This window comes from Triticum urartu, chromosome 2A, assembly GCF_056163025.1.
Source record: "Triticum urartu cultivar PI428250 chromosome 2A, HENAU_Tu73, whole genome shotgun sequence".
NCBI lineage: Eukaryota > Viridiplantae > Streptophyta > Magnoliopsida > Poales > Poaceae > Triticum > Triticum urartu.
In genome coordinates, this window is record NC_141874.1 from 635524339 (window position 1) to 635540006 (window position 15668).

General features: G+C 50.3%; 1 protein-coding gene across 4 annotated transcripts; it reads left to right on the top strand.

The window, feature by feature from the left end:
* Positions 1-1906: 1906 nt before the first annotated feature.
* On the top strand, positions 1907-4606 carry LOC125539330 (dof zinc finger protein 1). Of its 4 annotated transcripts, XM_087544663.1 has the most exons (3): positions 2402-2897; positions 3009-3083; positions 3189-4606. In XM_087544663.1, exons 1-3 carry the CDS (start codon positions 2836-2838, stop codon positions 4330-4332), a joined length of 1281 nt encoding a protein of 426 aa, XP_087400789.1. In that variant the 5' UTR covers positions 2402-2835; the 3' UTR covers positions 4333-4606. The 4 variants fall into 4 exon arrangements, with proteins under 4 accessions (XP_048558718.1, XP_087400789.1, XP_048558719.1 ...); XM_048702761.2 differs by lacking the exons at positions 2402-2897; positions 3009-3083 and adding an exon at positions 1907-2358 and having other exon boundaries at positions 3220-4606; XM_048702762.2 differs by lacking the exon at positions 3009-3083 and having other exon boundaries at positions 2406-2897; positions 3220-4606.
* The last annotated feature ends 11062 nt before the right edge of the window (positions 4607-15668 follow it).

Genomic DNA, 15668 nt, shown 5'->3' on the forward strand with positions numbered 1-15668 from the left:
CTTCAAGAAGGTATACCCTCGTCGTTGCTGAGCCCGACCAATAATGGTCAAGACAAGAATTTTCACCCCGGACATGAAGCGGTGTTCCAATCAGCATCTTGATAATAGATCATTATATAGTCGCCTTCGTCAGTACTCCACGCCCACCTTCACGGCCGTCGAGTGGGCGCCCATGTCTCGGTGCGGAACTGGCTGCTGCTACTCCACACCGGCGCCAGTCACACTGCAGCATGCTTCATACCGTCGGAGCTGCTGCTCCGGAGCTAGAAGTCGACGGGGAACCACCACTGCGCCCCTTGCTCACCAGCGTAGGACTCCGTCGCTCGCGCCTCGAGCATCCTTGTGCGATGGACGCCACCCTCGCACCGGACGAAAATCTTCTTTGAGCCGGCATCGAGTGCCGCACACGACCACCGCTGCTATGCCTGCAAATATGCCGGCGCACTTGAATATGCACTGTTGTGCCACCTGATCTCCTTATCGCGGTTATCGAGGGCCGCCACCCCCACCGCAATGACCAACGGAGGCCACCGCCCCCGCCGCCATGACTACCCATGCATCCATTGCCGGCGATGTTGTGCGTGTCGTCGTCTCTGCGAACGCTGGCACCATCATCTTCACCTCTCTCGCACACCGAGACGCCGACACCGACATATTGGCGCACGACAACGAAGCAGCATCGTCCAAATCTGCCTCGTCCATGGTCGCCTCTGGTACTGCGATCATAGACGCCCGTGCATTGTTCCATGGCCACCTCACTCGAGGCTGACCCATCCTTCACCATAGTTGTGCCGTTGTCGGCAGCACCGGCGTAGTCGCATGCCGGCGCTGGCTTCACATCTGACTCGAAGGCCGCATCCAGATCATCGGCGTTGCAGTTTCTCGTTGTGACCTCCGCGGCCACGTACGAGAAAGTGCTGAGACGTGCGGCATTAGGATCTCCGTGGTTGCACACACACTCCTGGCAGCGCTCACCACTGCAGTTACGGGCAGCCGCGCCGATGCCACCGGCCGCCGCTGGCTGCATGAGCGAGTACGGGTGTGAGAAGGAGGAGGCGCCTTGGCCAGCGCCGCGGCCAGGACCGACAAGGGACGTCTCACCCTGTGCCGGCGCATGGATGCGCGTGACGACGTCGTGGCCACGACCGCGCCCTCTGCTCTCATGCCACCCTCCGAGCACCACCTGCCGCCTCCAGCCATCTCCCTCCGCCCCGGACATAGCCATCCCCGAGATCCAGCCTCCTGGAGGCCGCCGACGGGGTGTGGTGGCTGGGGATGTGCGCGAGATCTCCGAACCGTTTTTTTCGGATCGGGAGGTTCTTTCTTGCCCATCCTCTCTAGCCGTGAAGGTGAAGATAGTCAAGCTTGGTGCAGACAGGTCGAGGTTCAGCTTAATAGTGAAGATGAAGAAAACGACCAAGCTTCCTTCTAGTCCTACGCCATGGCAGGGTATTCTTCCTTGGTCTCTTGGTCGTCCGCATATATATTGCCATGCATTTTGTTTTGAAGCAATATTCTGCAACACTTCATTCAAGTGTTCCGCATGGAAGGCCATTATTTGAACCGTACACGAGCACGCCTTAAAAGCTAAAACTCTTGACAAATTTTGTAGCCGGTGTCGACGACAACATGACTTGGGTAGCTCGGTCGGTGCGGCGTTGAAACGAATTACGCTGTAGACTGAAAACAAAGGGGCAGGTGCACTGTCGCGTAATAGAACGGAAAAGAAAGGAAAAAAAGGTTGCACCAAACAGTGACGCCCAGGGAATTTAGAAGGCCGTGTCGCCGGCACGTGCGAGTGCGAGGCCCCCACCAAACCGCCATTCCCAGCTGGGCTTCCTCCCTTGGTGCCTGCCTTCCCTTACAATGGTCGATGGAATCCCGGCCGGTTGACCGACCGGCCGACTCCTCGCGGCCTCCGATCGAGCAAGAACACCTCTCCACCCCCTTCCTCCCCCTCCTTCCTCACAGTACGTCGCACATCCATCCATCTGCTCCAAATCCAATCCCCTCACCGAGCTTCTGGCAGCTGGAGTAGCTGTGAGAGGCATACGGAAATATTAAAAAAGAAGGGGGAGGGAATCCACTACTGGCCTAGCTATTTGAGCAAAACGTATGTGGGAAGGGCGGACATAGGAGGGACAATTCCACTCACTGCCCAACCACAGCGCCTTCCTCCTCTCTCTCCCCTCCATCCGCTCAAGAAATCTACCAGAAGCAGCTCAGCAAGCCGCAGGAGCTCCTCTTCGTCTTCCGGCCGTCGTCCTCCTCCTGGTATTCAGATTTCTGGGGAAAGAATTGTTTGGGAGGTAGCCTGGCGATTGGAGCCTTCGCATGGATGCAGCCCACTGGCCCCAGGTAAATCTCCTTGTGAGAATTTGGCTTCTCTTCTCCTTGATCTCGCCGCGGCCTGTTCATCCTCCTCTCTGTGACATGGTTCTTGGTGTGCGCGCGCTTTCTCTGATGGGAGCATGATCTCCCTCTGTGTGGATGTCCTCTTGGGTCGTGTTCTTCCTTTATATGTTATGCTTTGTGTAGATCTATGCATCTGCAACACAATCAGGACCCCTCTCCCTTCTCCATAGGCTTTAAGGTGAAGGTGAAGGTGAGCCCCCGGCCTGCGGCTTTAATCCTCTCTCTGCTGCCCTCCTCCCCTTTTGATCCATGAAAACACGCACCATCACCTTTCTTTTCCCCTCTTTCTAATCCCCCTTTCCTCACCATCATCCTTTTTATCCCCTCCTCACCTCACCTCCCCCTTCCTTTCTCATAGCTTTTCTTCTCTCTCCTTGTTGCCTCGCATCAAAAGAGGAGAGCAGCAGCCATGTCCTGGTGATGTGTGGCAGTACCACAACCCTACAACAGCACAAGCAAAGTTGTGTTTTTTGTGTGTGGTGGTGTGTTTCTCTTTCATCCTTTCTTCTTCCCCGGCCCTTATCACCTTTTCCTTTGCCTTTCTCTGCTAGCTGCCTCTAATCTCCCTTTGTATCCTTTTGCTTGGTTCTTAGTTGCACCGTAGAGATTCTTGACGCCCCCACCCCCCACAGCCTCCCCCCTGACCTCTGCATGCTCGCTCACCACATGTTATCTTTCTTCACTTTGTTCTTGCTTGCTCTAGGTGTTAGCTAGCTTGGCATGTAGTGGGCTTGTGTTGATCATCGTTTGTTCTCAACTTCTGACTGATCAAGTGCTGCACTATGTGTGTGTCTGTGTCCTCAGGGGCTAGGGCTGGTGAAGCCAATGGAGGAGATGCTGATGGGAGCACCAAGCTCGAACCAGCAGGTGCAAGGCTCAAATCCGAATCCACCGGCGCAGGCCCCGTCGTCGGCGCCTGGGGCTGGAGGCCCCATGAGGGGCGGGACGCCGGCCATGGCAGTGGCAGCCTCCGGGGTTGGAGCGGGTAGCACGGAGCGGCGGCCGCGGCCGCAGAAGGAGAAGGCGATCAACTGTCCCCGGTGCAACTCCACCAACACCAAGTTCTGCTACTACAACAACTACAGCCTCCAGCAGCCGCGCTACTTCTGCAAGACGTGCCGCCGGTACTGGACGGAAGGCGGGTCGCTGCGCAACGTCCCCGTCGGCGGCGGCTCCCGCAAGAACAAGCGCTCTTCGTCGTCGTCCGCGTCAGCGAGCGCCTCAGCGGCTGCCTCGGCGACTGCGTCCGTCGCGAACTCGTCCATGCTCGGGGCGGCGCCGAACAAGAACCCGAAGCTGGCGCACGAGGGCGCAGCGCACGACCTGAACCTCGCGTTCCCGCACCACCAAGGCGGGATGCAGGCGCAGGCGGACTACATGGCGTTCCCGAGCCTGGAGAGCAGCAGCATGTGCAACCCGGGCGGCGGCGGAATGGCGGCCAATGGCGCCCGTGCCGGTGGCGCGCTCTCCGCGATGGAGCTGCTCCGGAGCACCGGCTGCTATATGCCGCTGCAGATGCCGATGCAGATGCCCGGGGAGTACGGCGCCGCGGGGTTCTCGCTCGGGGAGTTCCGCGCGCCGGCGCCACCGCAGTCGCAGAGCTTGCTAGGCTTCTCGCTGGACGCGCACGGTTCGGTGGGCGGGGCTTCCATGGCGGGGTACGGCTCCGGTGCCGGGATGCAAGGGATGCAGGACAGGTCGGGCAGGTTGCTGTTCGCGTTCGAGGACTTGAAGCCGACGGCAAACTCTGGCGCCGGTGGCGGTGAGAGCGGTGGTGGTTCTGGCGCAGGCGTGGATGGCGGCGACCATCAGTTCGAGCAAGGCAACAAGGAGCAACAAGGCAACGGCACCCCCGTTGGGCAGCCCGACACGCCGGGGTTCTGGAACGGCATGATCGGCGGCGGCGGCACCTGGTAACGTGGACGGCGGCGCCCATGCATGCATAGTTCATCGTCGGCTGTGCGTGCATGCATGCGCTTCCAAGCTGCAGCTGGAGATAGGGCACAAAGGTTTAATAAGATGGTGGATATGGTGTTTGATATCTTTCTTTCTTTCTTTCTTTCTGGTGTTCTTGTTCTTCTTCTTCTTCCTTGGAGTTGTGCTCTAGCCGTTCATTTGTGTTTGGTGATCGACTTGGGGGCTAGCTAGCTCTAACACATCAGACTATCAGAGTACACAGCATTTTAATCTCTGTTGATCGGTGCCATGGATGCTACCATATGCTAGCCCATGTGAAGCTTATTTTTAGGCTGGCTTGGAGTTAGCTAGCTAGGCCTCGGTACATACCACCTATCCAGTACGTACATGGCGCATGTGGTGGTGCGGTTTCTCTGGTTTGCAGGGCCAACTTTAGGAGACCTGTAGGAGTGGGGAGAGGACCGAGCTACAGTGTGTTTGGTGGTAACAACAATGCACTGCATGCATGCACGGTGTTCCAGCTTTGTGTGTAGATGCAGATCGTTTGGGGACCGATGGCTTCCAAGTTTGTAGTGGTAGCATGTAACTTTGTGCTTATATTATTTGTTACTTATGTTACATACAATGAGTACAAGTACCATCATCTTGGTTTTCATATACAATTACAAATTCCTCTTCATTACTGTGCTTGTTGGTTTATGCATATATAGGCTCATCCAAAGTTGATCAGAAGAGGTATTTAGAGCATGTAATAATATGTGTCCTTTAGTGTCATTTCCAGTTGAACTGATTATATTGGTGTACATCTTGCTGCCTGATTTTTATAAGCTTGTCTTTCTATCTGTCACCTCTCCCTGCCTTCCTTTTTCTTGTACTAGCAGGCAAAGCTCTGAGATGTCATGTCTCGCCACCATCGCCCCGGAGCCAAGAATCTTCCAGCCATGAAAAGCACTAGCGAGGGGGGTAGCTAGGAGAAGTGGAGGGCATGGGCGCAAGAGAATAAGTACGTATGACAAACATCCCACTCCCTGAAAGAAAGAAAGAAAGATAGAAACTTAACTTGCTTCTCTCTCCTCACATGGTATTATTATATCATATGATGGCCATCTGTAGGTCCTTGAGCAGGCCATTTGTACCATCCATCTATAATTATATTTGTAAACCTAAAGGTACACTGCCATGCTATCCCCTCTCCCACCATCGTGCTCCTTGCATCTCTGCCCCCTCCATCCTCTTTATCTCATGTCAAGTGGGTAAGAATGCAGCAACTTTTCACTCATTTGCTTTTGTTTCTAGTTAGGCATTCACAAGCCCCCGGTTCACCTGCCCAAACCAAAAAGTTGTCACCTAATGATTCATCTCTTGCACCGATTTTGGTGTCATTTCCTTGTACTGCATGCATGCATGGACTGCAGAGTATAATCACCCTCATTAGTTTACTGGGATGTCACACAAACTGGTCACATGCATGCATGCCAGCAGCCGTATCTTGGGGCTTGGGAGAACTTGGAAGGGCCCCAAAAACATTCTCCTAGGGATGAGGGCGTGGAAGGAATATTGCTTGACTGCCTTGTTCGAGCACTGGCTACTTTATTAAACAAGCAAACTATCCGGTGGCCTACTACATATAGTTCTGTGCAAACCATATGCAAAAGAGTTACTGCTAGTACTAGTATTGTTGTTATCTCCTTGATAGTACTAGTAGTAGTACCTAAGAGCTAAGGATATCTGGGTCAGTGGGTGAGGGTAAGTATATGCATGCATATGCTATTGTTGCCATGTTTTACACCATAGCTGCACCACATCCTAAATGATAAATTTGAACTAAAACCATGACACATATGACGGTTCGGAGGGAGTAATGTTCTTTTTCGACAATGGAAATATATATATTAATTCTAAAAAAAGCATGCTTACTAAACTAGAACTACTGGGAATGGATGCTTAATAATCTAAATTGCATTATATTAATTCTCAAAAAAAATGCTACAGTATTAAATATTGCGCTAACACTCCATAATGTACTACTAGCTTTATTGATCCCCACAAGAAAAGGTAGTACTCTAGTTGATGATTTGTAACTATCTCATTTCCCCACGTCTAGGTAGTACTAGTAGTAGTTTTCCTCTCTGCTACTACTTGTATGCTATCGCTTGTGCTTTGTCTGCATGCTGTCCTTGCCTCACTCCATGCCATTTCAAGGAGTGTTGGCGCAATGGTAGGCCATTGTTGGTTGCATGGAACCTATAGCTGCCGCATCCCATTAATGGTGGTGCGATCGCTTCCTTTCAGAGAGCACACACATATCTCTTTCGCCTATGTTGCACATATATATGGTTGGGGATGTCCGGGGCCTCGCCTTTCAACCCGTTTATAGCAATCTCTACCTAAACTTGCAGCTCTTTGCACCTCCTTATTTATGGGAAAGAGGTGAAGCAGGTAGGCCGGAGAGCATATATGCAAGTGTACCACGTACTGTGCTGTGCGCTCTTCTTCATTTTCATCTCAGCTCAGCTCCCTGCTTTCTGAACGCACTTTCACCAGGCATGCTACTTCCATGCATGATCCACTTACGAGTTAGGTCCGAGTCTTATTGCCAGTGCTGCTTTCCGATGTGGAGGGTGCAACTTGCTTCAAATGGCTGGTTTTACACATTGCAGAGAGCACAGGCGTGTTTTCCAGTTGCAGAATGGATGCTATTTAAATGCAGATGTACCCACGCACGCCTTTTACCGCGGCAGTAGTACTATGACACCGCAGCTTCTTTTCTAGGGCAAAGTATCACCACCTCACGCCGCCCACTAATAGTTACCTGCACAATTCTAGCTACTGGCCTGGTACTAGCTAGTGTCTATCTGGTGTACACACACTTAGGAGTCTGCAACTGCAAGTATATCTATGCAAGCTCATGATTGATGTTTACTGACAAAATGAACTTATGACGACGCATGGTTGTGTGCATCGCAGTGATACAAAGACCTGGGTTTCAACCTCCTTTTCGAAAAGAAAAAAAGCTTACAAAACAACCAATGTTAATTAGAATCCACATGTTTATTCATTCTAACATGCCTGAATTAGAATCCACATGTTCATTCATTCCAACATGACTAATACACCTATTTTGGTGTAACAACTAGGAAATTAAATGACACAAATACTCCCTCCCTGGTCAAACATGGTTTGACCATGTTTATCAACAAATAAGAGCATTGCTTATATCCAACTGATGGATATATAATCTTAAAAAATGCTCGCTCATAACTAGCTATGGATACATATACTCAATGCATGACCCACCGCATCGTGTGACAAAGCTCGTTGTAGCCAATGTTGCACATTGTTGTGGCTGACTGCAAATCTACATTCTGCTTTTATTCTATTAGATTATGGATGGACTTAGGCCCATATAAGACAATAATCCCTGATTAATCTCAAAGGCCCATGCATGTGTATCGCAAGTGGTGGGAAGTGTGGAAAGTTTAGTACCACTAGCAAGATGCCCGTGCATTGCACGGAACATCAAGATGCACTTTTTTTTACAAAACACCTGTTGTGATTGACCCATGCGGGAGTAATCCCATGTGTAAAAACTAATGATATCTCGAGAAAGAGGAGAGATAAGGTGAGGAGGAGTGGGGCGTGGTGGTGATTGATGGTCGGACTGAGCGGAGGCATGGGGATGGACGACGCCGGCAGCGGCCACCATGCCAGATTGTTCCAAAGGCTTCTTTTTTTAATTGCTCAACAATGAGGTTGTGGGAGATAAGGATGAACGAGGGAAGGCCTTATCTGCAAATGTGGAGAGAGGTGCGGGTATCTTTTTGCAAAATTGCCATAGTTTGCTTTCTATCCGTCAGATATAGATCGGACGGTCTATATTGCAACATGGCAGGCACACCATCATCACCAACTCGGTTTTTTTATAAAACTAGTAAGATGCCCGTGCGTTGCACGGCTAACCAAAATGCATTGATCTAGAGTAGTTTATTTCACAACTTATGTGGTGGTCATCTCATGTGTAACAAATATCAATATGTTTCTTTGGATATATTCATTCTGCTTTTGAGCTCACAAGCATCCGGGTGAAGAGTAAATGCAGGCAGAATAGCAAACATAACAAACCTATTCTTGCAAACAAACACGTTCCAGTGTTCAAGCTGCATGCAAAACTTCATGAAGAAAAAACACTTGTGGTGCTTTGCCAAAAAAAGCTTTTAAAATAGTTTTTTAACGATTTGTTTATTTTTCTAGTCCAACATTAATGTTATTTTTTCATGAAATGTTGCACAAATAGTTCTACATGTTTGTTTCCAAAAGATTTCTTTAAATTTTATTGATATTATTTGAGCTCAAGAGCCAAGTTCATGTCCCATCTTCCTTCTGGCATTTCTTATGCAACAATCAAGTAAAAAAATAGGACAAACCTATAATTAGATCCTTGCCGTGCCGAGCTGAGTCGGGCCGAGCAACTACAGAATAGGCATTTCTTCCATATGTTACCATTACATATCTGCAACTGCAGAAGAAGATTTTCTTCTTCATCAATACCCATACATTGGTCCTTGTCAGATCAGAAGGCGAAGGGCAGTGCATCTCACCTCCCCACACTCTGTTCCATCTATGAGAGTGTGATCAACATGGATTGCGTAGCCGGGAAGGGGGAAATAATAGTAGGTGGTGGCTGCGCCGCCGAGGATGAGCAGGGCGTAGCCACCAACGTACTTGTGGGGGTTGGTGTTGGAGGAGACAGGGGAGGACACAGACGTTGTGGTCGCAGTTGGGGCTGCTGAAGCAAGAATACAGGGGAGGCAGTGAAACGTTGGGGCTCGAACGACTCCGGTGGTTAAATGTTGGGGTTGTGGCTCGTTTCCAGCCCAGTATTTTTTTAAATTAGCAGCGAAATGTATAGGCTACAAGAGCAGCCCAAGCCCAATACGAAGCTATCCTTATTTGGTGACCTAGATGAGCAGCATGTACCCACTGACCCACGCGATGCATCCATCCCCCCCGCCGCCGCACACGGCTGTTGCTCACACCTCCCTCCCTCTTACATTCTCTTCTTCTTCCCAACGCATCCATAATCCGTCCCCGCCGCATGCACACAGGCATGCTTTCGTCGCCGAGCGCACACACGCACGCAGATGCTCACGTGTTGCCCACCCATGTTCTTCTCTGCGTGTGTTGCGTCCTCACCAACGTCGGCAGGTGCGTGCCCTCCGCCTAAACGCCGCACCGCCACTTGCTCTGGCACGCCCTGGTGGCCGGCGGTGACCACCATCACTCACAGCACATCCACAGCATGCACCTCCCTTGTCCATCCACTCACGAGCCGCTCAGGATAAACAGAGCCAGTGCAGAACGAGCCGAGCCACCCATATGCAGCTCGTTGGCATCACCCAGCCGAGCCGAGCTGGCTGCTTCCGAGCGAGCTAACATGGCTGTCTGAATTCGGCTTGGCTCGTGTCCAGTCCTAATCGGCAGCATACTTACCCAGGTCGAAGTCAGGGAGACAGGGAAGGGGATGGTGGAGACGGCGAGGAGGGGTTTGTGGTAGTGGTCGGCAATGGAGCCTGGGGGCGAACAAACGACGGCACCGACCTGTCCAGATCCTTCTTTCTTTCCTGAGATGGCGCTAGATGAGGTGGGGTAGAGATGGGCTAAACACTGAACTGGAGTGGCAGGGGGTTATTTGTAAAATTGCCATAGATTGTCTCAGACGCGTTGGATGCAAATCGGATGGCTGTAAATGAAAGATGGCAGGCACACCATCATCACTAACTCAGATTTTTATAGGAGTAGAGATTAGAGATATTGCTACAGTAAGAAGAGTGCGGGGCCGCTCCATCACTTGCTATTGGGAGCTTGGAAATAGGAGTGGTACAAGCGCGCTTCACCTCCGCCGCCTGCCTCGCCACGCCAAGCCTCGTCACGACGCGACGCGACGCGCGCGCACCGCTGGTTGCGGGAATGAGCCGAGCCAAAGCTTATTTTTGCCGGTCAGGAATGGTTAATTAATCTCAGATTAATTAACGAGTCGCTTACGGAAGTGCCACTGTCCGAGACGTTGGACCGTGGGCTATTCGCGGACTCGGTCATGGGCCTAAGAGGCCATTCTACCCGACGGCCTATATAAGAAGGTGCTGGCCAGTGGATCGGTCGTGGGCCTGAGAGGACCATCTACCCGACGGCCTATATAAGAAGGCGCTAGCCAGTGGAGTGAACCCTAACTAAGTTCACTCAGTTCCTCTCGCACAACCCTAGCCGTCATCTACTGTTCATGTGCCTCCGGAACCCTGTATTTCGAGATCCTGCCCGAGAGAATGGCAATAAGGTTTTTGGTGAGCGTCTCGACGCGACTGCTCCCGATCCGTCCCCGTTTCCGTCCGCCTCTACTTCCACTACTTCCCCTGCATCGACTCCATGGCTGACGACGAAGCCGCGAAGAAGGCCTCTGTCGATGCCGAGGCTGCTGCTGCCACAACCGTGTTGGCCTAGCTAATCGGAGGGTATGACACGTTCATCCCCTATTTGCTCGTTCATGTGTTGGACGTATATATGTTGTTCATAGATGTTTTGATTCTATGTAATGTATGTGCTCACATGCTTAGGTATCGGTATGAGATGCATACCGTATTTTCCATGCTTACTGTTTACTCGTGGATTAGATTAGTCGGAAAAGTGCTAATATTTTCAACAATCCAAAAACCTTATTTTAGGCACTTTTCGACTCATGGCTTCGCCACTACACTGAAACCGGAAAAGTTTACCGGGACGCATTTTAAGTGTTGGCAGACGAGGACTACCTTGTGGCTCACAACAATGAACATGTTCTAGGTTGGTGGTGTGTCTCCCACAATAACGATTGCTCCTGAATAGGAGAATGCGTTTAGGGAGGCAACCACCATCTTCGTGGGAGCCGTTCTTACTGTGACCAGAGACAAGCTAGTCGATGCGTATCTTCATACGCGTGTTGCCAAGAATTTGTGGGATGGGCTCGAAGCTAAATTTGGCACAACCGATGCTGGAAGCGAGTTATATGCTATGGAGCAGTTCCATGATTACAAAATGGTTGATAACCGTTCTGTATTTGACTAGGCCCATGAGATACAATGCATCGCTAAGGAGCTGGAGCTCCTAAAGTGTGACTTACCAGACAAGTTTGTCGCGGGTTGCATTATTGCAAAACTCCCTCCTAGATGGAGGAACTTTGCTACTTCTCTCAAGCACTTGAGACGTGAATTCTCTGTTGAGGATGTCATTGGTCATCTAAGTGTTGAGCAGAACTCGAGAGCAAATGACTCACGTGTGGAAGGGGCAGAGGATTCTTCTAGCGACAATGTGGTGCATAAGAATGTCCACAAGTTCAAGGAAAAGAACTCTGTCGAGCAGATTACTACCTTTAAGAAGAAGGCTAAGAAGAAAGACAAAAGAGAGATGGCTGCTTTACTTGTGGTTCAGAGGAACACGGGGCAAACAAGTGCCCAAACAAGTACAAGAAGCCAGGAGAGGACTCCAAGTCTGTCAATGTCACTTTGAGCAACAATGATGGGGCATCTGGGTATGGTAATTTGTTTATCATACTTTTAGTTTGTTAGTCCACTGATTAGTGGGTTGACACTGGGGCCAATATTCATGTGTGTGGTGATGTGTGTTTGTTTTCTTCTTACCAAGTCGCACGAGATTGTTCCGTCCTGATGGGGAATGGCTCGCATGCTTCTGCTCATGGTGCTAGCATGGTAGATCTAAAGTTCACTTTGGGAAAGATCGTGCAACTGAAGAACGTGCATCATGTCTCCGCCATCAATAAGAATCTCGTTCGTGGCTCCCTTCTCTGTAAAGAAGGGTTTAAGTTAGTATTTGAGTCTAACAGAGTAGTCCTATCTCGGTATGGACTATTTGTTGGAAAAGGATATGACTGTGTTGGTTTGTTCCGCCTTTTCCTAGAGGATTTCTGTAATAAAGTCGTGAACCAAATTCATTCTAATGTGAACAAATGTGAGGTTTGGCATTCACGTCTTTGTCACATAAATTTCGGTTGTATGACGTGTCTAGCTAAGATGAATCTACTCCCGAGTTTCACTTTAGCCAAAGGCTCTAAGTGTCATGCGTGTGTGCAAGCAAAGCTACCTCATAAGCCTCACAAGCCTGCGAAGGAGAGACACCTGGCACCACTAGAGCTCATACATTCAGATCTCTGTGAGATGAATGGTGTGTTGACTAAAGGTGGAAAGAAGTACTTCATGACTATGATTAATGATTCCACTAGATTTTGTTATGTGTATTTGTTAAATACAAAGGATGAGGCTCTACACTACTTTAAAATCTATAAGGCTAAAGTTGAGATCCAACTTGAGAAGAAAATAAAACGAGTCCGGTGTGATCATGGTGGAGACTACTTTTCTAGTGAGTTCGATTTATTCTGTGCGGAACATGGTATTATTCATGAGAGGACGCCTCCCTATTCACCCCAGTCAAACAGGGTTGCCGAACGGAATAACCTTACTCTAACAGATTTGGCTAATGCCATGTTAGATACATCGGGTTTATCCAAGGCATGGTGGGGGAGGCTGTATTGACATCATGTTATGTCCTGAATAAAGTTCCGGCGAAGGATAATGAGACTGCTCCCTATGAGCAAAGGGAAAATAAAATAACTACACTCTCTTACTTGTGCACTTGGGGATGTTTGGCGAAAGTCAATGTGTCGATCCCCAAAAAGCGTAAGCTTGGACCAAAGACTGTGGATTGCGTTAATTTGGGCTACGCTAAGAATAGCGTTGGATATAGATTTCTAGTGGTGAAATCTGAGGTACCTGACCAGAAGGTCGGTACAATTATAAAGTCTAAATATGCTACATTCTTTGAGGATATTTTCCCCATGAGAGATATGTAAAGCACTTCCAGACTAGAATTTGATCAGACTCCTGAACCTGCCATTCCGATGGAATACTATGACCACAAAAGTGATGAAAGTTCCACGGAGGATGACGAGGAAGCTCATGTCAGGAGCAAGAGACAAAGGACTGCAAAGTCTTTTGGTGATGATTTCCTCGTGTACCTCGTGGATGACGACACTCCTAGTTCCATTTCAGAAGCTTATGTATCTCCGGATGCTGACTACTGGAAGGATGCGGTCCGTAGAGAGATGGATTCCATCATGGCTAATGGGACATGGGAGATCACTGACCATCCTTATGCTTGCGTGTTGGGGAACGCGGTTGTCGGTGTCAAAACGGGCGGATCTCGGGTAGGGGGTCCCGAACTGTGCGTCTATGGCGGATGGTAACAGGAGGCAGGGAACACGATGTTTTACCCAGGTTCGGGCCCTCTTGATGGAGGTAAAACCCTACGTCCTGCTTGATTTATTCTTGATGATATGAGTATTACAAGAGTTGATCTACCACGAGATCGGAGAGGCTAAACCCTAGAAGCTAGCCTATGGTATGATTGTATGTTGTCCTACGGACTAAAACCCTCCGGTTTATATAGACACCGGAGGGGGCTAGGGTTACACAAGGTCGGTTACAAAGGAGGAGATATACATATCCGTATTGCCTAGCTTGCCTTCCACGCCAAGTAGAGTCCCATCCGGACACGAGACGAAGTCTTCAATCTTGTATCTTCATAGTTTAACAGTCCGACCTAAGGATATAGTCCGGCTGTCCGGAGACCCCCTAATCTAGGACTCCCTCAGTAGCCCTGAACCAGGCTTCAATGACGATGAGTCCGGCGCGCAGTATTGTCTTCGTCATTGCAAGGCGGGTTCCTCCTCCGAATATACCACGGAAAAATTTGAATACAAGGATAGTGTCCGACCCTGCAACTTAAGTTCCACATACCACTGTAGAGAGAATAATATTTCCACAAATCTAATCTGCTGACACGTTTTGGCAACATGACATCATGCCATAGCTCGGTGATTATTCGAACCGTTTCCAATAACTAGCCCCGCACATAATGCGAGGCAGTTTTTTGACACGTCTTGTCAAAGCAGAGATCGTGTCCCCCTTATTACGGGATTCTCATCAATACGGACGTGGGTAACCCAACCGCGCCATCGATTACGGCGCTTGGGGGATAAGCGAGTTTTACCAGGCTAGTGGGGGCGCATAGTTTTGGCCGCCCTTATAAAGGGACAAGGTTTAACCTTTTTCTACCCACGCCTTCTTCCTCCTTGCTCATCCATTCTTGCGCACTCGAGCTCCAACGCCCAAGTCCACATCCTTCCCCTCAACCTTCTCCAATCATGTCCGGAGCGGGAGGCAAATGGATGGCTTCCTCCGTTACGGAGGGACACATCAAGAAGCCGCGCAGAGCCGGATACTTAGCCGCGAATATCGCGCATTGGCTGCCCGCTGTGGGGCAGATCATTCCTACCCCTGAACCTCGCGAGAGGGTAGTTTTCCTCCACCACTTCCTCCGCGGACTGGGGTTTCCCCTCCATCCATTCATCCATGGTCTCATGTTCTACTACGGGTTGGACTTCCATGATCTGGCCCCGAACTTCATCCTCAATATTTCGGCGTTCATCGTCATGTGTGAGGCTTTCCTCCACATCCGGCCCCACTTCGGCCTGTGGTTAAAGACCTTCAATATCAAGCCGAATGTAGTGGGAGGCCAACAAGCAGAATGCAGCGGAGCCATGGTGGGCAATATGCCCAATGTTATATGGCTTGAAGGCTCCTTCATGGAGACCATAAAGGGGTGGCAATCGACGTGGTTCTACATCACCGAACCGCGCGACACCAACTGGGTGGCTGCCCCGAGTTTCGATCCGGAATCCCCACGCGGCTCACCTCCTGGAAAGAGAAGGGCTTGTCCTGGGGTTCATCGGTGGAGCTGGACGGAGTCCAGAAATGTATCCAGAATATGGCTGGCAGGAAGCTCAAGTTTGTCAACATAGTCCAGGTCATGCTCATCCGCCAGATCCTCCCGTGTCAACAACGGGATTTCAACTTGTGGGAGTTCGACCCGGCCCAGCACCAGACTCTGAGCGAGCTCTTCTACACGACGCACAAGGACGTCTGGAGGGTGCTGTTCAAGGGCGCCCAGGTCCCTCCCTCTCTCACCGAGGATCGCGGGCTAAGCGCGAAGCGCCTAGTGCATTCGGTGAGTTCTATACATCTGGTAGGATATTTAATTTCCCTAGCTTAACCATGTGCGGGGTCTGAGCTCCATGCCTTTGACAGGACTGGGTGGAGACGTCGGGGCAGATTAACTGTCCGGCCCCTCTGCCCGAAGACACTACGGACGCTCTCCTAACGGAGATGCTGACTCCGGCTCCTTACAAGGTGCCGGAGAAGACCAAGTAGGCCAAGGGAACCCGAAAGAGTTCC